At 44.6% G+C, this 21392-nt stretch overlaps 1 protein-coding gene across 1 annotated transcript in view; it reads left to right on the forward strand.

Annotated features, from left to right (window-relative positions):
- Prag1 (PEAK1 related, kinase-activating pseudokinase 1) overlaps window positions 1-12781 on the forward strand; it is a 55134-nt gene extending 42353 nt beyond the window's left edge. The window contains exons 5-6 of the mRNA XM_027954683.2: window positions 3046-3803; window positions 10167-12781. Of these exons, the coding sequence (XP_027810484.1) occupies window positions 3046-3803; window positions 10167-11303 (1895 nt within the window). The 3' untranslated portion in view covers window positions 11304-12781. The remainder of the gene's footprint in view (window positions 1-3045; window positions 3804-10166) is intronic.
- Window positions 12782-21392: the final 8611 nt, after the last annotated feature.

Below are 21392 nucleotides of genomic sequence, written 5' to 3' on the forward strand. Positions count from 1 at the left end.
ATAACCATCTGCCTACAGGTATTTTTATTTTGGACCAGCTTTTCAGACAAAATGCATGTTGGGAGAGACTGAAAATGGAGAGTGGCTATAATTATAGACTATTAGTGCTGCAAGGGGGGGCCTTTCCAATGATGCAACCTGGTCCTTTTTTTAATGAGGAAACAAAGCCAGGTAAGGCCACCAAGTTAGGTTAGGGTTCATTCCGCCACTTGCCCGCAAATCAGGGCAGATGCAGAAAGGGGCACGTTGGAGGCATCCAGAAAGCTGACAGGACCCCACCAGTAAAGATGGGGAAATAAACACAAAGCTTAAAGAAGGGAGCAGTCAAGAAACTGGTATGTTTGAGAGCCTCTTCCAGACCAGGAGTCCTGTTCCCGGGCAGACTACCCTGTTACTAAAGGCTTGATTAAAGCACCCACTGGGTGCTGGGCTCCTGCTCCAGTCCCAGCCTCCACTTCTGGTTTCTGCCATGATGGTAATTGAGAATCAGGCGTCTCCATGGGAATAGTGTCTACTGCCCAGAAGGCTGAAGACTTGGGAAATGGTGTACTTTTGCCTTTTCCCACCCTCTTGCTTATCAGAGCTGGGAGAATGCATAGGGTGGAGAGGATTTCTGTGCTTGGGTGTCTTCTTCCTGGTCTCTTTAGCCTAGGACAGCTAGTAAATGGGCCTCCTTTCTCAGCCTCTTCTGCAGAGGGAGGAGGGAGAGGAAGTGAATCATCTGTTCACGCTGCTGACCAAGCTCTTGGAGCACAGGCGCTTTCCTGGGAAGCCCAGGACTGGAGACCTGTGAACTTCCGGGTCTCAGAGCCCACTGAGACCAGCAGAGAGTGGCATCTCCACTCTTCCTCGGGCTGTTCCTTGAACACACTCTCTTCTGACTATTAGAGAGAAATTCCTGGGCATGTCAAGCTGCTGGTTAGAGTATGCCTGTGCTGCCTGATTTATTATTAACCTGAGTCCTCCTGGAAGGGACATAAATCACTCACTCAGCCTTGCTGGCAGGAGCTCTGCCCACCCTTAGCAAAGCAGGGAGAAATGGGAAAGCGCCTGCTATGGTCATGATAAGCCACTAGCAAGCCAGAGTGGTTACGACAAGGAGTGGGTGAAGAGGAGAGGAGATGGAGCCAGGGAGGGTGGTGTTGTGCAGCTGGCCTGACAGTCTTGCTTGCTTGACTGCTGGGGTTCTCAGCCTGAATCCACAGGATGCATGCACCAGCTCTGTCCTCCTGTGAACTTTGCATTCAGGGCTATACTAGGCAGGCTGTCACACACTGATGCCGCATCTGAGAGGCTGGGGCAGGAATGTCAGCATTCTTTGCCCTGAGCCCAGAGGACATGTGCATCTGACATGCTCCCAGGGGGCCCCTTCCCTCCATGGAGTGTCCCAAGGAAGGAGACCCAGTCTTGATCTGAGGGGCTTTAGTGAGGCCCCCAATGTCCCTATTTGGGTTGGAGAAAACCAAAAAGGTTCAGTGAAACCCTAGAAAAGTCAGGGGCTTCCTTTCCCAGTATTTCTCCCCTTGTTAGTCCTGTGATTTGTGTTTTTTTTAATTGTTGTTGTCTGTATTTTCTCTGTTTTTTTCCTGGCCTCACTGCTAGGACTGCAGAGGTAAAGAGAGGTACTAAATGTCCTGCCCTTTAGGTGACCTGTCACAGTAGACTAAATATGAGGTATACATCCTAAGTACTCATTGCTTTGAATCTAAGACCCATGTTTTTATTCACAGTTTAAGATTCAGGATAATAGGATGCATTTTACAACATATGAATAATGTTAACATTTCTTTTATCCCCCCTCAAAAGCTGTTATTAAAATGGTGGAGACGTCTTATAGTCAGTTCTTTGAAGGAAATGAGTATTTTTGGTTCTTGGGATTGAACCCAGGGACACTAAACCACTGAACCACATCCTCAGCCCTTTTTATTTTTTATTTTGAGACAGATTCTAATTTGCTGAGGCTGGTTTTGATGTTATGATCCTCCTGCCTCAGCCTCCCAAACTACTGGGATTACAAGTGTGCATTTGTGCCCAGTTTATATATATTTTTAATTTTAATTATTGTTTCATTGTGAAATATGTATTTCATACATTGATATAAAAAATGTGGTTCAGCAGTCCATTTTGCTATCAGTGTGATGGCTAGACAGGTTGTCTGAATGTCCCCACACTCTTCAGAGATCTGTGACCCTGACTAAACCTCCTCCCAATCAGATTAAGTGTGACTCATGTTAAGCACCCTGGGACCCAACCTGGGACCTTGGAAAGACTTGCTTTCCTTTGATTCATTTCCTTATAAAATCTTCTTACCAAGATATCTATGAACCAACTCTGTTCCCTAAACCAGCAAGATGTTTGTGAAAACTCAAAGAACTACACAATAAAAAGGGAGAAATTTTGCTTTAGGTAAACTGCACCTTCAGTACACCTAACTTAAAAAAAAATGTATTCAAACCATACATGTTCAGGTTTGCAAAATATTAGAAACAACCAAAGGGCTCGTCAAGAGGGCACTAATTAGGGGTTGGGGTTGTGACTCAGTGGTAGAGTGCTCGCCTAGCATGCATGAGGCACTGGGTTCAATCCTCAGCACCACATAAAAATAAAATAAGCATACTGCAGCCACCTAAAGCTAAAAAATTAAATATTAAAAAACAGGGACTAATTAAATTATGATACATGCATGTGATGGTTATGGTATGGTATTCTGAACAGTGGGCACTATTTGCACTCATTTTGTGTAAATGTGTGTGCTCACACTCACACAGACACACTTCTATTTGGATTGTAAGAAGGATGCATGAGAAACTGTGGAAATAGTCTGGTAAGAAGGACTGAGTACAGGGACAGAGTAAAGACTTAATGATCAATGTATACCTTCTTTGCATTTTGAATTTTGTCAAGTGTGCATACATTGCCTATTCAAGAAATAGAAAAGAAGTAAAATAAACTGAATTACTTTGGTGGGGAGAAAACAAAAGCTGGCAAGATCTGGTGCCGAGTGGCATTGGCCTCTACCCTGAAGTTCCTGCTTCTCTCTTTCAGGTCCATCCTATGAGCCGACCCACTCGCCCACCATCAGTGGGAAGAAGCTTTTTGCTCCTGTCCCATTCCCTTCGGGCTCCACTGAGGATGTGTCCCACAGTGGCCCTGCTCAGCCCCCTCCACTGCCCCAGAAAAAGTTAGTGAGCCGGGCAGCCTCTTCTCCTGATGGCTTCTTCTGGACCCAAGGCTCCCCCAAGACGCGAACCACAAGCCCTAAGCTGAACCTTAGCCACTCGGAAACCAATGTCTGTGTCCATGATGAGACTCACTTTAGCTATTCCCTGAGCCCTGGGAACCGCCATCACCACGTTTTCTCCTCTTCTGAGCCTCTGGAGAAAGCTTTCAAAGGCAATGGCCACTGGGTCCCTGTCCCAGGGCTGGCGGGCAGCAAAGGCAGCTGCGGGAGCCCCAGCCTCCAGTGCAAAGCCGCCACCTCCAACTCGTCCTCCCAGCTCAGCGTGTGTAGCCAGGCCTCCTCCAGCAGCACCCAGCTGCAGCTCCACAGTCTCCTGAGCAGCATCAGCAGCAAGGAAGGCACCTACGCCAAGCTGGGGGGGCTCTACACGCAGTCCCTGGCCCGTCTCGTGGCCAAGTGTGAGGACCTCTTCATGGGTGGCCAGAAAAAGGAGCTTCACTTCAATGAGAACAACTGGTCCCTCTTCAAGCTGACCTGTAACAAGCCCTGTTGTGACTCGGGGGACGCTATTTATTACTGTGCTACCTGCTCCGAGGACCCTGGCAGCACCTATGCTGTGAAAGTAGGTACCACCCCCTCCTTCTGTTCTGTGCCAGGACGACTACTGGTCCTGGCTTGAGCGAATCTCCTCACCTCTCCATGCTTTAGGAGTGTTGGTTCTCGAGCTTCCTTTTAACACTTAGTGCTCCATGACTTCACTATCTGCCTGGCCCGGGACATGGTACAATGAGATCTATAGTACAAAATGCATTCTGTGCGTTCAGCAATGAACCTCTGGTCTCATTGGAAAGGAAACAGTTAATCTTTTAATGCAACAGAGTTCGTTCATTTATTCAAACTTTTAAGCTTATACTCTACACCAGGTATTTTGCAAAGATCTCAGTAGATAGGGGTGAATGTGAGATTCCTTACAGAGTTAAAATCTAGTGGATGAAATGGAAAATTAAGATATTGTTCTTCAAATGTTAGAGTCTGAGGGAACTCTAATGGAGTTTCAGCCCCTTAGATCTAGACATCATCTTGAATAACACAAGGGATATCTAGTGATATAACATTTATTGAACATTCACTATGCATACACTCTCGACTAGTGGCCAAGTGTGAGGACCTCATAGTTCCAACAGTAATTTTGCAGGATAGGTAGATTTTACAGATTGGCAATCTGAGGCTCAACATGATTAAGTAATTTGCTCATAACTACTTAGTAGCTGAAATGGATTTCAATCCTGATTTATTTATGACCACTTAAGAAAACTAAAGTTCAGAGAAGTTAAGTGATTCGCCCAAGGTAACACAAATCTTTAATCTTTGATGCTGGACTATGGGTATTGGTACCACACCTGATTGCTTTCTCAGAGTGAGGCAGCTCTGAGCAAGCTAGTAGAATCACCCACACTCATTTGCAACACTGTGATCTTTACCAGGGGCTCTAGTCCTTCCTGGTGGGTCCCTGGTCCTTCTATAAATGGAGGCTTCTGTAGGGAGTGAGGAGAGGGCCTGAACTCTTTTTCTGCCATTGTCTCTGTCCCAAGACATGTTATTTTTCCAGTTAGAAAAATGCAAAGAGTGAAGTAACTTGAGATGGCCTTGGTGATGTAGCTTGCTCATCAGCAAAGTTTTTAAAAATAGGATGATTAGCCAAGGAAATTGCAGGGAATTTGTTTTGAGATTTTGCTTTTCAGAAATTTGAGATTGAGAATCCTGATTAGTATATTCAAGGGGCTGTCTGTAGTTACTGGCTGCCTACCATGAAAAAAAAAAAAAAAAAAAACAAGAGAGGCAGCTACTAGGAAGATCCAGTTTATTGTGCAGAATACAAGGCTTTATAATCAAGTTTATGGCCAAGGTGGCGGGCACTGGAAGGAAGAGCGCACACATATCCTGAGATTCTAGGCTGCTATTTCTCAAACTCCATTGCCTCTTTATTATCTAAACCCAGAAGCTATCTTCTTGGTAAGCTATACTTCCCTGTCACTCCCACAGTCCAAGTTAAAAAAAAAAAGAAATCTGAGTTTCCCTTCCTATTATGACTGCTGTATCAGCTTAACAATGGTGTTATGTCCCCCCAAATCCTCTTGCTCTATCCTCCTGAGCCACTGGGATTACAGGCATGCGCCACTGCACCCGGCTATGGTCCCTCTATTTTGCGGAAGGAAAAGTCTGGTGAGAGAGACTTAATCCCTCTTTCCCTTGGTATAGAAATTGGTGGGACCACAGCAGAGAAGCCTGGCCGTCTGGTGCAGGACACGTGACTCTGCCACCGATCTGAACCTTACAAAGGAAAGGGTTGTTTTATATCTGTGATTGTCCTGTGCCATTTGAATTCTAGGGCCTTTATAATAATGTAGACTTAACCGTATTCTCCAATACATAATGCAAAGAAATGCGCTTTCTGAGAGGATGTTAAAAACAAGCATCGCTCCTTACTTCATTAGAAGTCTAAGCCGTAAGGAAACCAGAAGATAAGCCGCAGTCTCCAAAGAAGAGAGTCCCAGGGGTTTTTTAATGGACTTTCCCAGAGACTTGATAGCTCAAGGACCACCTCTACCATGTGAAAAGGTGAAAAGTGGAGTTTGGAGAACAGCGTAAAATATTCAGAAAATAGGAACCTTGGAACCAGATGACCAGGAATGACAATATCAATTTGCAAATGTGCCTCATCTGGTAATTGGGGGGTGGGGGTTGTGAGCATCATTTCACACGTGCAGCTGTTCCACTTCATTAGCACTCCAGTCTAGACGTAATATAGTCATCTAGGAGCCCGAGGGAGGGGGAGCCGGGCTCCTTCCCAGCCAGCCTCTTGTGAGTCGCCAAGCTCATTTCGCCTGCGCATGTTAAGCAGGGAGCCCACACTGAAGTGTGAGGCAGCCTTGGTTGCACAGCCCCAGTGAACAATAGCAGACTTGCACCTGTTCTTCCCTGATGTCTGATCCCCCATCCGTGGGCTGAGGGACCTGCAGCAGTCAGGAGATAAAACCAGCTCTTGAAGACTGACTCCTCGAACATGTGGCCGGAGGAAAATCTTTAGCTTGTGGGTGTTTTCCAAGCTATTTCATTTCTCAACCAGAACTCCAACTCCAGCTCGTAATTAGGAGTCTGCATTAGGCCTCTGGGCCTTTTTTATTTAACAGACGTGACTTAGCCCAGATTTTCACCCATCAGTGAGATCCTGGCTCCAGAGTTTAAAATGAGACTTGGCTCAGCAAAAAGTTGGAAATTTGAGCTAAACCAAAGGTCTATGTAAAGTTCACAAGCCAAAACCCAGGGCAGGACCCTGTGAAAGTGAAACGGGTGGAGGAGGAGAGGATGGGGTGGAGAAGAAGCTGTTCTCCTCTGTCCATCCCCCCATCCCCCATCCGGCACTGTAGAATGATCTCAGGGGATGCCCTGCCTAGGGCTCCCAGGACTGGTTAACATGCCCTGCACAGCCCTCTCCAGTGCAGACTGTGAAGAAGTTGGAGGTCTTGCCAGAGGCCCTGCTCACTGATTTTGAAATGCATCCAGCCCAATTGCCATTTACCCTGCTCCTTCATTTACATCTCTGTGCAGATTGTCAGTTGCTCAACTGGAGCTCTTGGTCCAGGTTTGCTGGGCCTAAGCTTTTCAAACCCTGGAGGAAAGGGGGCCTTGGAAACACCTCCCAGCTCCTGGCAGCTGTCTTCTCAGAGTTGCACAATACCTGCAAGCCAGCTCCGGATTGCAGGGCACCACCACGTGGCTTCAGCGAAATGGCAAGGGCAGTCACCATAGCAACCTTTCACATGGAGTGCTCACCGTGGGCCAGGCCTGGTGCTGAAAGCCATATACCTGTATTATTTCACTTAATCTGCACAATGGTCCTGTCACGATGAAACTGTCATTTGCAGTTAAATCAAGGAGAAAGTGAGCTTTGAGATAAATACCACTGATCCTCATTATTCGTGGATTCCACATTTACAAAATCTCCTACCCACTCAAAGTTATTTGTAATCCCACAAATAATATACTCAGAGCACTTTCGAGTCATTTGTGGATATGTGCAGGACAGGCAAAAATAGGAGTCCTCCCATGTACTTGTTCCCAGCTGAGGTGGAGTAGAGTCACTCTGCTGTCTTGTACCACACTAAAGGAAGCAAGTGCACTTTTTGCAGTATATGTTAGTTCACCCCCCTGGTTTTTTTACACTTTTGTGCTTTGTGTTAGTGAGTTTGCTATTTAAAACAGCCCCCACATCTAGTACTAAATGCTGTTAGTGGTTGCAAGCACATGAGAAAACAAGCTTACAGAGAAAATGAGTTTGCCTCGGAGGCTTCCTTCAGGCCACAAGGGCAATGTTAATGATCAGCACCATATACTAAATAAGATGTCTCCAAACTGAAGCACACATAAAGCAAGTTTATGCAGTGATCGGTTGATACAAATATTGTGACTAGAGGTCCACAGAAACCTCAGCCTCTTACTTCCCCTAGGAGCCCTGCTTCGGTATTTGTTAATTTGATGTTTCCATCTACTTAATAGAACATAACTGCTTCAAACAACTTGCCAGTTTATGGAGTTGGTATTTAAGCCCAAGAGATTTTTTTTATTCCAAAGCCCATGCTTTTAACAACCAAAATACTGCCCAGTTGTCTAATCTTAGGAAAATAGTTTCACCTCCTAAAACCTTAGTTCCTCCTCTGTTATAGCATCCACCACTTTGGGTGAATGAGATTTGATGAGACACTGTGGGAAAAGTGCATGGTGTTGACACAGGGCCTCACTTGTGCAGGGGTCCAGTGTGTGTCTGCTGCGGTGAGAAGGTAGTAGGGTGCTCTTGCCTCATGTGCACTGAGCGTACTACAGACAGTGGTTGCACAATCACTGAGTATTTATATGTAAGACTCTTTTGTTGAAGATCCCCTCCCCCCCAAGTTTTCTTTAGCTTAATAGTGTTCCAGAAGACTGCCATTTAAAACCTGAGGACAGCTAGGTGGGCTAGAATAAGAAAGAGCCAGAAATAATGCCCTTTGAGCATGTATTCCAAAATCATTTTTGTTAGTGCAATAGAAAGCAATGCCTGGGGTAAAGATACTTCCCTTTTATTTCTGTTCTGCTTCCATAATAGAGAGATTACTAAATTAATGTGCTACCTTCTCCCTCCCCCAATTAGTTTAGGGGAAAAGAAAAAAAAAAAGAACTTTCCTTGGAGGCTCAATTCTTTTCTGTGAGGTTTCATGCTGAAAGGTTTGTATAGCTACAATATAAATAAATCTCCTTGAAAAGGTGCTTGCAGTAGAACTTCTGAAAACATCAGCCATAAGCATTGCGGTGCTTCTGAAACACTGCCATAATCATTTTTGTGCAGCAGCCCAAAGCAAGGGCTATTTGAGGATTATTGGCCGGATGGTATTTTATAGGTAGATGTGAGGTGCTTTTCTTCTCTGGATTACCCACTGATCCTTGCTTTTACAAAGCCTTGGTGAGATTGCACAGTCTCTGACGGAGAGAGACCACTGGCCCATCTTCAGTCCCTTTCAGTGTAATTACAGGGAAATTGAGGCCTGAGAGAGGACTGTTAGGGCTGCCTCAAGACTCTCCAGTTGAGTGGCAGCTCAGTGAAGATTAGTGTTGCTCAAGTGGCTGATGCTGTCGTTGATACAGCAGAAGAGATGGAAGAGGTGAGAAAGACACAGTTGTGCAGATCCCCCAGGCACTCTTTCCACAGAGGAGCTTGAGGTCACCCATCTTGTTTATTCCTACCTTCAGTTCAGAGGATGCCCTTGGGCACTGGGGGTTCCCGTTCCCTGGAGAACTTACTGTTTTCTTTCAGCTGCTGTGATTCATCCTTGGAGGAAAAGCCTGAGGCTTCCACCTAGCAGCTCCACTAGATCTGGACCCACAGGTCAGGTCAGCTAGGCATTGCATATTTACCTGGATCTAAAAACTAGGTCAACCTAAGAGAACTCGGTCAAATCCCAAAGGTTTAAAGCCTGCATCTGCGTCTGCATCTGCCCCTAAAATTCCCCAATTACACACCAGCTGTCAGGTAGCTGCCATGTCAGATGAGAGGTTTGTGGAGTGAGGCTGAGTCCTGTGCAAACCCTATCTGGCTTTAGGAGGATTCATCCAGCACCCAGGGCAATGTCCTCCTACCATCCCACAATGCCACACTGTTGGCTGCTCTGCAGGGGCCCCACTTACACTGGGTCATGTGGTTGTTTTATGTTGAAGTTTTAAGAAGTTGGAAAACCTTGTTCTAAAGTGGCTGCACTATTTTATATTCCCACCAGTAATTATGAAATTCTCCTTTTTGGGGGGAACTCAGGGGTCAAGCTTTAGGATTTGGCCAAATTCTCTTATGTTGCCCTAGTTTCTAGATCTAGGTAAATATGCATTGCCTCCTAGGTGGCGTGACCTGCAGGTCAGCCTTAACAGAGCTGCTATATGTGAATGATGCACACTTTCCTCCAAGGGTAGGCCCATTCTCCACATCCTCAGACACTTGTTAGAGTCTTTTGTTTGTTTCATTTGAGACAGCATCTCACTAAGTTGCTTAGGGCCTCACTAAGTTGCTAAGGCTGGCCTTAAACTTGCAATCCTCCTGCCTCAGCCTCATGAGTCACTGGGATGACAGGCTTGTACCACCATTTTTTTTTAATGCTCTCTCTCAAAGCACAAAAGTTTAGAATTATGAAGTCAAGTTTATGAATTATTTTCTTTTGTGGACCATGCTTTTTGTGTGTTATCTAAGAAATCAGCATTCAACCCAAGGTCTTAAAGATTCTCTTTCATATATCTTTAACTCTTACCCTTAAGTATATAAAATCCACTTTGAATCAATTTTATGTATGGTATGAGGTTAAGCGGTTAACTTTAGCTTTTTGCATGTAGATTCCCAAATGTCTTAACACCTGTTGAACAGAACCATGGATCACACTTCTGAACTCACTTCTCCTTCTCCCCACAGATCTGCAAAACCCCTGAGCCCAAAACAGCCTCCTACTGCAGCCCCTCTGTGCCCGTGCACTTCAACATCCAGCAGGATTGCGGCCACTTTGTGGCCTCAGTGCCCTCCAGCATGCTCACCTCTCCGGATGCACCCAAGGACCCTCTGCCTGCTCCACCTTTACAGCCTCCTGCACAGGAGCAGGACTGTGTGGTGGTCATCACCCGAGAGGTGCCTCACCAGACGGCCTCTGACTTTGTGCGGGACTCTGCTGCCAGCCATCGGGCTGAGCCTGAGGCTTATGAACGGCGCGTGTGCTTCCTGCTTCTGCAGCTGTGCAACGGGCTGGAGCACCTGAAGGAACACAGGATCATCCATCGGGACCTGTGCCTGGAGAACCTGCTGCTGGTGCACTGCAGTCCCCAGGCCTCCCCGGGGCCCTCCCCTAATGTCCCCGCCCCTCCCACCACCACATCCCCTAGCCCTTCTGCCCCGCAAGCCAGTGTCACTCCCAGTCCCCCAACTGTTCCCACCTGTCAGGGTGTGCCTAGTGAGAAGCAGTTGCCCAGGCTCATCATTAGCAACTTCCTGAAGGCCAAGCAGAAGCCAGGAAGCACTACCAACCTGCAGCAGAAAAAGAGCCAGGCCCGGCTGGCCCCCGAGATCGTGTCTGCCTCCCAGTACAGCAAGTTTGATGAGTTCCAGACAGGCATTCTCATCTATGAGCTGCTGCACCAGCCCAACCCCTTTGAGGTGCGGACCCAGCTGCGGGAACAGGACTACCGGAGGGAAGACCTGCCCCCACTACCCACCCTGTCCCTCTACTCGCCTGGCCTGCAGCAGCTGGCCCACTTACTGCTCGAGGCTGACCCCATCAAGCGCATCCGCATAGGTGAGGCCAAGAGGGTGCTGCAGTGCCTGCTGTGGGGGCCCCGACGGGAGCTGGTGGAGCAACCGGGCACCTCTGAGGAGATGCTGTGCAGCACCCTGCATAACTGGATCGACATGAAGAGGGCCCTGATGATGATGAAGTTTGCAGAGAAGGCGGTGGACCGCCGGCGAGGGGTGGAGCTGGAGGACTGGCTTTGCTGCCAGTACCTGGCGTCCGCTGAGCCCGGAGCCCTCTTGCAATCACTGAAGCTCCTGCAGCTTCTATGAGCAAAGCCCCCACCTTGCACTTTTACTGCCCCCTTCTATGCCTTCCCCTGTGCCCTTGCCTTGCCTTGGAAACATCCATGTCTCCCCGGGAAATGGTACAAACGACTGTCATACCTGGATGTAAAATATATGTACAGATAATATATAAATTTGAAAGACTAAGGACATCATTGCCCATTCTAGCCTCCCCCCCTCACCACCCCCCCACCTGCCATTTTCTCCTATAATTATGTAAATTTCTAGATCAGTGCAAGGAATTAAGTTCTGCCAACAGCCTGAAGCCAAGATTCTGGCCTGACTACCCCATTATGGAATCTCTTCACCCTCTTGTCAAACTGTTATTTAAACAACAATAAAAAAAAAAGTTTTAAAAAGCAACACTAGCATTGGACCAAAGCTTTAGGTTGGGTCACAAGCCAAGGTTGTGTTTTATCCTCATGAGCCTGGATGCACCAAGATCTCTGGACAGCATTGAATCTAAACCTCTACAATCATAGCAGGGCTCTCTTGAAATGCTTGGTCTTAAACTTCTCATGAAATGGCAACAGTCAATGGAGGCCTGAATGTGTTGATACCAATTAATCCTCCCACCTAGCAGCCTCCTAGAAAGAATCCAAACATGGCTGGGGTGATCCCAGTCCTTTGGAGTTCAACCCACTACTTCAAACACATTTCCAGTTTGCAAAAACTGATCATCTTTCAAAGGCCTGGCTGAAAACACAGTTCACCCCCAGATGGTTCAGATGAAAAGATCTTAACAGGGAATCACTTAGGAAGTCCTAGACAAGGCTAAGGAACAATCAAAAAAGGATGATGGGTGGGCTAGGGGTACAGCTTAGTTGGTAGAGTGTTTGCATTGCATGCACAAGCCCTGGAGTTCAATCCCCAGCACACCACATAAACACACACACACACACACAAAGGATGATGGGGCAAAAGCAAGAACTGGAACTACTATAGAACAGATGCCACCTGCAGGAGGAGTTTGCACTGTGGTCCAGAGGTGGAAGAGGGAAGAATTTATGTATTTCGTAACCCTCTTTCCCCTCTGTCATCTCCAGGCTCAGACCAATTGGGACACCACATAGCAAGGACGTTTGGATATGCTGTTTGCAGGATCAGCTTCCTGGACAGGAAGAAAGTAGAGAATGATTGGGGTGCCATGTGCCAAACAGCCCATTGTTCCGACTGCCAATGCAAGAGTGGAACTCAGGAGTTTCAATTCCCAGACCAGTATTTTCTTTGCTGTTCTAAGTTCCTTCTGGTCTCCTTTTCTTAAATTATTTAACATATGCTTTGAGCCAGGCATGAAGGCTCACACCTGTAATTCCACCAACTTGGGAAGCTGAGGCAGGAGGATGGCAAGTTCTAGACCAGCCTGGGCAAAAAAATAAAAAAGGGATGTAACTCAGTGGTAGAGCACCCTGGTAAACTCTCAGTGTCATAAAAAATGAATAAATGTTTCTTGGCACCTGCTACCTACCAAGGTCAGTATTTGTTCCCATACGCTTAAAAATGCACCAAATCATGCCTGTAATCCTAGCTGCTCAGGAGGCTTAGGCAAGAAGATTGCAAGTTCAACACCAGCCTCAGCAACTTAGCGAGGCCATAGGCACTTAATGAGACCCTATCTCTAAATAAATTTTTTTTTAAAACTCTGGGGATGTGGTTCAGTGGTTTAGCACCCCTGAGTTCAATTCCAGATACCCAAAAAAAATAAAAATAAAAAAGTAAAAGTGCTCTGAGTAGATTAGGAGTCAGCAGATCTTTCATTCTCGAAACTAGACACACAAAAAAGTAAAAAATAATTAATTTGGAAGGAAACAGCCCCAAGACCCTTGTATTTTTACCTAAAAAATAATCTTCTAACTAGTGAACTAATTAATTTCTAAGACCTTGTTAATGACCTATGGACAATTTAAAACAAATGCATAGATGTCCTGTGTGGTTAGCAATCAGGATGGGGAACTCTCTCAGGTGTCTTCCTGCATATGAATGTCACCTCTTCTGCAAGCTCTACCTTATGCATCTGGTTACACATAAACACATCTACATTTTCATGCATCAGTGGTTAAGACCTCACCTGGGGGTACAATTGTAATTTTCATCGTTGCCTGAGCTTTTGAGGAAAAGAGCTGGCTAAAGTTAGCTCCCAGCTATGAACAAGAGGGAAAAAAAAAATCTTTTGAGCATGGAAATCATAATCCTCTGCAAGATATCTGTTTCAGGGGATGTTATTTTGTCAGTTGTTTTTTTGGGGGGAATTTTCTAGGCAAAACCCTCCTCCCTCGATTTGCTTTTGTTTTCTTGTCCTTTCTCATTTCAAACAAACAATGAGAGGGAGGAAACAAACATGTCCCCAAGGGTATACGTGGTGCCATTTGGAAACACATGTAGCAGGAGGCATCTTTTTAATCCCTGAATTAATTGCACCTCTTTAATATGCCACCCACTTTGGGGGCAAAATTATGTTGCACAAATGGTTTTAAAAACCAAAATGAAGTGAAAAATTAAGGTGGTTAAGAGAAGAAACTATAGCAATAAATTCTGATTGAGAAGAATGAGAGCAATTAAACTTAACTTCTGAGCTGCCCACCAACCTAGAAAAAGAAAACAGGGGTGACAGAATTCCTTTTGTGTGATTTTTAGGGAACTGCTCCTCAGGAGGAACAAACCTTTGCCCAGCACTTGATTCTAAAGGAAATTTGTCAAGGAGTCTTTGTTTGAAGACTTTGGAAAATCGATCAAAAACAACTTTTAAAAGCAAGAAGAAAGCATTTTTCTATAATAGGACAATTTCTTATATCCACAGTTGGTAAAATCCAAGTGTGCAGGGTTTATTCCCAGTTCTGTCAAGGTGACTCTCTGGAGTAATTGCCACCTATTGGTACCCATGGGTTGGCTTTTGCCATGAATGGTAAGTCATGTAGTTATAAAGGACAGGTTTGGCGAATAGCTTCATTCACAGTAAACTCACGGGCTCAATATAACTGGTCTTTTGTTAACTTCATACATCTGGGATGCACAGCTTTATCTCACAGAAAACTCCAGCACTAAAATGATCAAGTCCAGAAGCAATAATTTCATGTAGAACTGAGGATCAGAAGTAATCAGGAACCCTTTCATGGGAACTGTCACATGGCGTCCAGCTATTTAATACTTTTGCTGAGGTTGAGTGTGGCTTTGTTTAGAATGTGAGATCAGCATGCACAGGCCCTTGGTTCAGACTTCAGCACCCACCACCAACAACAATAAAATCCAATTAATATAATAAAAGAGTTTTTAAAAAATATTTCTGCTGTGAGTTAATCTCCCCTTTTTCTTGGCTTTAAACCTAACTACTGGCATTTAAATCTCCAATTTTCTTCTCTTTGCTCGGAGGCACAAGTCGCCCCCACATCCTTTCACATATGTGGCTTTTGTTAACGGGCCTTTCCCATTTTCATGCCAAGATGTGGAATCTTCTTTTCTGTAGGAGTTAAGATGCCTCCCATCTAAATTGTCGATAGCCTTGCCAAAAGCAAGATAGGCTCTTCAGGGAATATGTATTTATCACAACACACGGTTTAGCTCTGAAAAGACTGGGCTCTGGGGAGATGTAGTTATCACTTTATATAACACTCCTTGTTTTTCAAGCGCTTAGGACTAGAGGAAACTCTTTAGTGATGCACACATGTACACAAAACATGGTGAAGGAGAAAGATAGTTACTTGAATGACTTCTCTGAAATTTGCTCTTTAAGTTCATAACCAATAAGTGAAGCAGGCCCTTCCCACTCCACTCTGCTGAATATCTAAGCATCTTTGAAGAGCTAAAGATAAGCTTACTAAATCTTACTAAAAGGAGTAGATTTGTAATGTAAATTCACTTGCTATTTTTAATAAAGTATGATATGAATGGAATTGATTCATTAGAAACCAAAATTTTAACCCAGCTGAGGTCATTGCTAAAAATAGAAAAAAAAAAAGGAATAAATTGTTTGGAGCATGGGTCATGGAGTGAATGTTCTGACAAATTACTCTTTCTCTTTTCTAGTACTAATTAATGTGGGCAAAGGGGCAGCTTGTGTGTAAGAGATGTCCCGGGAGAAGACTTGCACCCTGGAAAAGTAATTAAAAGTACCCTGTTGGGTTTTAGGGCCCAGGAAGAGTCCAGAGTAACCCAAAAATGATACCATCAATCAGGGGAAACAGGGGCCAGATCAGAATGTCAATGACCAATTTGGAGCCTTACTGGATCCAGGGTACTCCATCTTCTCTGATCTAGATCTTTCCTCCCAAGACTTCACTGCATCCATTTCCAACTTTACAGGATGGAGTAGCAAAGTCAAGTTGACTCAGGATTCTTCTGCATGCAAACAGGCTCACTTGGACTATCCCAGTGGAGATTTGAACATATATATTGTCATATATTCTAAAAGCTGCATTCAAATCTTTCCAACTCCTTTACCAGGGGAGCTTATAGTTATTTCCTTAAAGAACACTGTCCTGGACACTAGATTGTCTAAACTGTCAGGACTTTTATGCACTCTCATAGACTGCAGGGTATTTTTTGACTCCTGCCTTACAGCCTTATTACCTCCGATAAGGCATGGAGACAGGTTGAAGAAATTGAGTGGACGACTAAAGAGCAAAGAAAAGTCAGGAAACGAGAACATAAGATTTGGAGATAAAAACCTGCTGATACTCAGAGCCTGGATCCAGCCTTGATGACATCCCACATCCCGGAAAGGCCATTCATGTCAGCCTGCCCTTTACTGGGATGATACAGACTCCTGAATGTCTATTCTCTTCTCAAAGATCTCCAGAGATGAGGAAGCTATGCCTGTTTCCCTTTTTTAGATTACAGAGTTCAATTTTAGAGTTGGTAGCAGATTCTTTAAAGGCCAGAAGATTTTAAGGGCCCTTTATGTTGTTTTTTTTTTTTTCCTGACCCTTCCCACCTCCATGATAATATAGACAAGTTCCTGTTTTCCAAAAAGAATAGAAGTTTCTCTGCCTACCTTTCAGATTTTGATTTTATTTATTTTGAGTATGGGAACCTTAACATGGTACTAAGTCGAAGCTATTTAAAAACTCAGAGGAAAATACTTCATGATCTAAAAACTCAGAGGAGTGTCATTCCCCTGTGCTTTCCACCTGCTCCTCTGTTTTTACCCCTCTGTTTCCACCACCTATAGTAGCCAGACTCACCAGTACCAACCTTATCTTTGTGTGTGTGTGTGTTTAAAGATCAAATCCAGCGGGGGCTGGGGTTGTGGCTCAGTGGTAGATACTTGTCTACCTAGCATGTGTGAGGCACTGGGTTTGATTCTCGGCACCATATGTAAATAAATAAATAAAGATCCATCAACAACTAATAAAAAAATATTAAAAAAAAAATTCAAATCCAAGGCCTCACTTGTGTTGGGCAAACCCTCTACTTCTGAGTTTACCCTCAGCCCCTGCTGCATCCTTCCATGTTTTGTTTGCACAAATGAGCAACACAGTACAGATGGCCCCCTACATCCTGGGATTCAACCAACCAGGAATTTAAAATATCTGGGGGAAAAAATTGTGTCTATCACTGAACATGTACGGACTTCCCCCCCCCCCTTGTATTTCCTAAACAATACAGTGCAACAACTATCAACAGAGCATTTAGGTTGTATTAGGCATTATAAGTCATGGAGAGATGACTAAAGCATACAGAGGAATGTGCTTAGGTTATATGTAAGGCACTTGAGCATCCAAGGATTTTAGTGTTTGCAGGGGGTCCTGGACCAATCCCCCCCCCACCACCAGATACTGAGTATTTCCTCTTTCCTTCTTATACGGAAGTTAGTACAGTAGACATAAGAGATCTTTGTTTTCTCAATTAGCAGGACCTCAGTGGGAATGGTATTAAGAGAGTGACTTGATCTCTCCCTTAAGTCAGAGAATGACAAGATTTCACCATCCCTCCCAGGTGTTAAAGCATCCTTAGCTGCTTGGAGAGTCACTAATCTTAACTATCCTTTACTGGTATTGCATCTCCACTTATGCCTTAAGACAACCGTTGTGTTTTTTTAAAAAACATTTATTTTTTAGTTGTAGTTGGAAATAATACTTTTATTTCAATTATTTATTTTTATGTGGTGCTGGGGATTGAACCCAGGGTCTCGCATGTATGAGGGGAGCGCTCTACTGTTGAGCCACAACCACACCCCCAACCATTGTATTTCTACTGGGAGATAAGGACTGTTTTTCTTCTCAAATGGAAATCCTAAGGTTTGCCCCAAGGTCCCTAAGTTCAATGGTAAAATCCGTCAGCAGGCCCTTACTAGTGCCTGGAGTGACACTGTTAGCCTTGCACTTAAAACTCAACTCTTCCTTAAGAAACCTAGTCGATCTTTCACAGCATCCTCATGACCAAGGCCAATTCTCAGAGGAAAATACTTCATGATGATCTTCCAGGATAGGGTTTAAGGAAGAATGAGGTCTTGTGACTGACTGTGCCCTGGCTTTTCAACGGCTCCAACGTGGCCATCTCTTTCCATGACTTTAGAGACCAGCCATGTAAGCAACAAAGACTCCACTGACTGAAATCATTTATGGAACTTGCAGTTAACTCTTAAACAAAAGAAAGCCTAGTGCTGTTGGTCTTGGCTGAGTCTGGCATGAGTCATGTACTGTTTCCAGTACCTGATTGAACATGGATAGAATGAAGGAGCTAGCTGGGTGTTGGCCAGTGGAACAGAAGGGTTCCCTGCGGAGACAAGAGCTGGGGAGGGAGGCGGGGTGGGAGCTATGCTCCCTGCGGAGAGCACACACACAGGGCACAGTGCAGAGCGCCTTCTCGGCCAGTACAGACTGCGCCCTGCAGCTGGAGTTGGCAGCCTCCTCCCAGCTATGAATCACACATTTGATCCCAGCCCTCATCCTGCCGACAGGCCCAGCCTGGGCCAGCTGCTGGGCCCTGGCTTATCACCCGGCAGCCCCCTTTGTTTCAACTCTGAAAAGGCAACAGCCCATTGGAGACAGCATTGGAATTAAGAAAACCGAGGCATTGTTAAGATGTGAGGGCAGCCATGAATGTTATTTTGGTAGGGTGACCATTTCTAACAACACCCAGCTCCTATAAAAGGGCTTTTCACCAGGGTGTGGGCCTTGGGAGCTGCTCTGCTGGGGGCTGGGGGTGGGTGGGAGATTATCACATTCCAGGGACAGGCCCTGTGAGGTCTGGAATTTCTCCTTTGTGGTAATTCTAAAGTTACCATGAAGGGAAAGAAAGGATAGAGGAGAGAGACACTTAATATTCCTGGAGTGAAGTTGTTGAGAGCATGCAGCAAGCCCTGAGAAAGAATGGCCATGGCTTGGCTTTGTGCGGTATCTCCGCGGCTGGAAACAGACACCACTCGGTTTGGTGAATAGAAACTGGCATGACATCCGGGTCGTTTGTCTAGTTTTCATTCACATACCCTTGTGGTCTGTGCACCAAGAAAGGAATTCATTAATACCAGCGACCTATCATTCATAGACACCCTGGGTTGCATGAACAGAAGGTTTTGGTATGGTGTCTGATGAAAATATTGAAAAACAATGAATGACATAATAATAGTCTCTTTGTTTATTGGCTTCTCTGCTTCAAAAGACTTAAAGGCCTGGCATTTGAAATATTATTTTACCTTCTTACAACATTTCTCTGACATATGGAGAAAGCTAAACAGGTAACCTACCGTTTAACCCATTATATCCCAAGTTTTCAATTCTGCACATATTTCAATACAGTTGCATTAGAATAGATTGGAAATAATGATCTTGAGCCTATTATTAATAAAGCATATATTAATATTTTTCTCATATTCTTATTTTTATATAATTATATTGCAAATTATATAATTATATACCATATTGAAGATTTTGGGGGTTTTTCTTTCTTTTTTTTTTTTTGTGTGTGCAGTATGGGAGATAGAATCCAAGGGCATTTCACCCCATAATTACATCCCCAACCCTTTTTATTTATCTTGTTCTCAATAAGTTGCCCAGAGTGGCCTCAAACTTGTGATCCCCTTGCCTCAGCCTTCCGAGTTGCTGGAATTACAGGCATGTGCCACAGTGTTCTGCTTATATTTAAATTTTTTACATGTTCCACATCTGGGACAATGAGACAAAACAGGTTAAGGGTAAAGTCTCAAATGGAAAATTGATGGTGAAGGGTAAATTTGAAACTAGTTTAGATTCTGCCTTCCGTTCTCTGCTAACATGTGTGTGGCCAAATGTTTACCAAATGATGGGCACCCGAGCATCTTGGCAGTCCTTCAGTGTTCAGCCCAAGTACTACTTTGTTCATGAAAGCTAGTGTCCCTTTATCTGTACTCACTCACTTCTAGATCATTCTTGACCTGGGAAACATCTTTTTTAAAATTTAAATTTCATATTCTTTCTCATTAGGCTGTCTATAAGTCCCTTGAGAGCTGTGACCATACCCTAAATTACTTTGGTATCCCCTTCCCTGGCCTCTTGGATTGTACAGTAGTTGTTTAATAAATGCTGTGGTGACATTAATGATGATGCCTCTTTTACAGTTCTTGACCTTGGCAACTGCTTAGAAAAATGGTGCCCACCAATCATACAGCACTTCACAGTGGGCAAAGTGCTTTCCCATGCCTTACCCACCACAGCCCTTTAAGGTCATACACTATCCCTACATAAAGAGCATGATGATGAGCCTCAGAAAGACTAAGTGACTTGCCAGAGTTCTGACTGGCAAGTAACAGGACTCTGACTGCAACTGAGGGCTTTGGTATTGAAATCCAATGTTCCCTCCACCACAGGGCAGCTGTTGCTCTTGTTTTTAAGGAATGGGGTAGGGCCATTACCCAGGGATCTGCAAAGCCTCTGTCCTTTACACTACTAGTAGTAGTTACTTCTAGTAGTTACTTCTCTTACCTAGTAGTTACTTCTCTTACCCTGAGCAGCTTCCTCTTCAAGAGTGACTTATGATTCAATGCTCCATTGTTAACATCAAAACTTGAATTCAAAGGGAGCTTTTTATATTTTCTTAGGCATGTCATGCAAATGCTACCTGCCTCTCCAAAAGGGGTCTTGATGAGGTAAGTAGAGGTAACAGATACACATAACTTTGATTAAAAACACTTTCAAATCAAACATGATGATGCCCAGCTGGTAACCCTGGAGGAGAACTTTCTTTCTCAGATCACTGGCTCCAATCCACCCAGCCAAGTTGCAGGTCCCCCTTGCTCCAAACCCTGGCAGGGCCTTATCAGATGGGCATGCAGGAGGTGTGCAGGGTGCCTACCCACCCTCGGCTCCTGCCATGCACTGCACCAGGCTTCACTTCTGCCCCTCTAGGTAGCAAACCTAATTCAAACTGCTGACTCCACAGTCACCTTCTCAAGGTACATGTGGCCCTCTGCTTGTCATGGTTGCACCTAACACCAAGCAGGACAGGTAGATGGACAGCACATGCAATTTGTTTTAGAGAGATAAAACATCAAATTTCATTTTTGTGCCAAACTAAGGCTAGCTGGAAATAAAGGGAACAAGCATCTGTAAACTTCCCATACTGCTCATTTTTTACTCTGGATTGTGAGACTTTTCTACTAAAGTTTGAATGTTGTCAAAATGCCAGGTTGGTGGGCACTTCAGGTTTATGAGGAGGGTGTCCCAATACTCTTAGCTTTTTATATTTTTTATTGACCTCGGAAGTAGGATTCAGAATAACAGCACTCGGTTGAAGGGTATGCCAGACAGATGCAAATCACTTAAATATTGTCTATGATTCCGAAAGAATACTGTCCCCATTCCCTGGACAAATATCCATTTATGAAGAGTGATTCTCTCTTTCATTTCCTCAAATTCGGATCCCTTTTAAAAGATGTGCTTCCATTTCTTGACAACGGTTCACAGGCACCTTCTTTCTGAGCTGCTTCCCCCTATTTTGTTTTTACGGCAAGAATTAGTTTTCCAAAATAATTTCTTTGCTTTTCCAGGATAAAGGCACCTCCTGAACCCACTCCAGTGCTCCTAACGGCTGTAGTTGGTAAAGTTCAGACCTCTGCCTGGTTTCTCCCCCATTTCTGGTATGAAAGATCCATCAAAGCGAATG

This window comes from Marmota flaviventris, chromosome 3, assembly GCF_047511675.1.
Source record: "Marmota flaviventris isolate mMarFla1 chromosome 3, mMarFla1.hap1, whole genome shotgun sequence".
Lineage (NCBI taxonomy): Eukaryota > Metazoa > Chordata > Mammalia > Rodentia > Sciuridae > Marmota > Marmota flaviventris.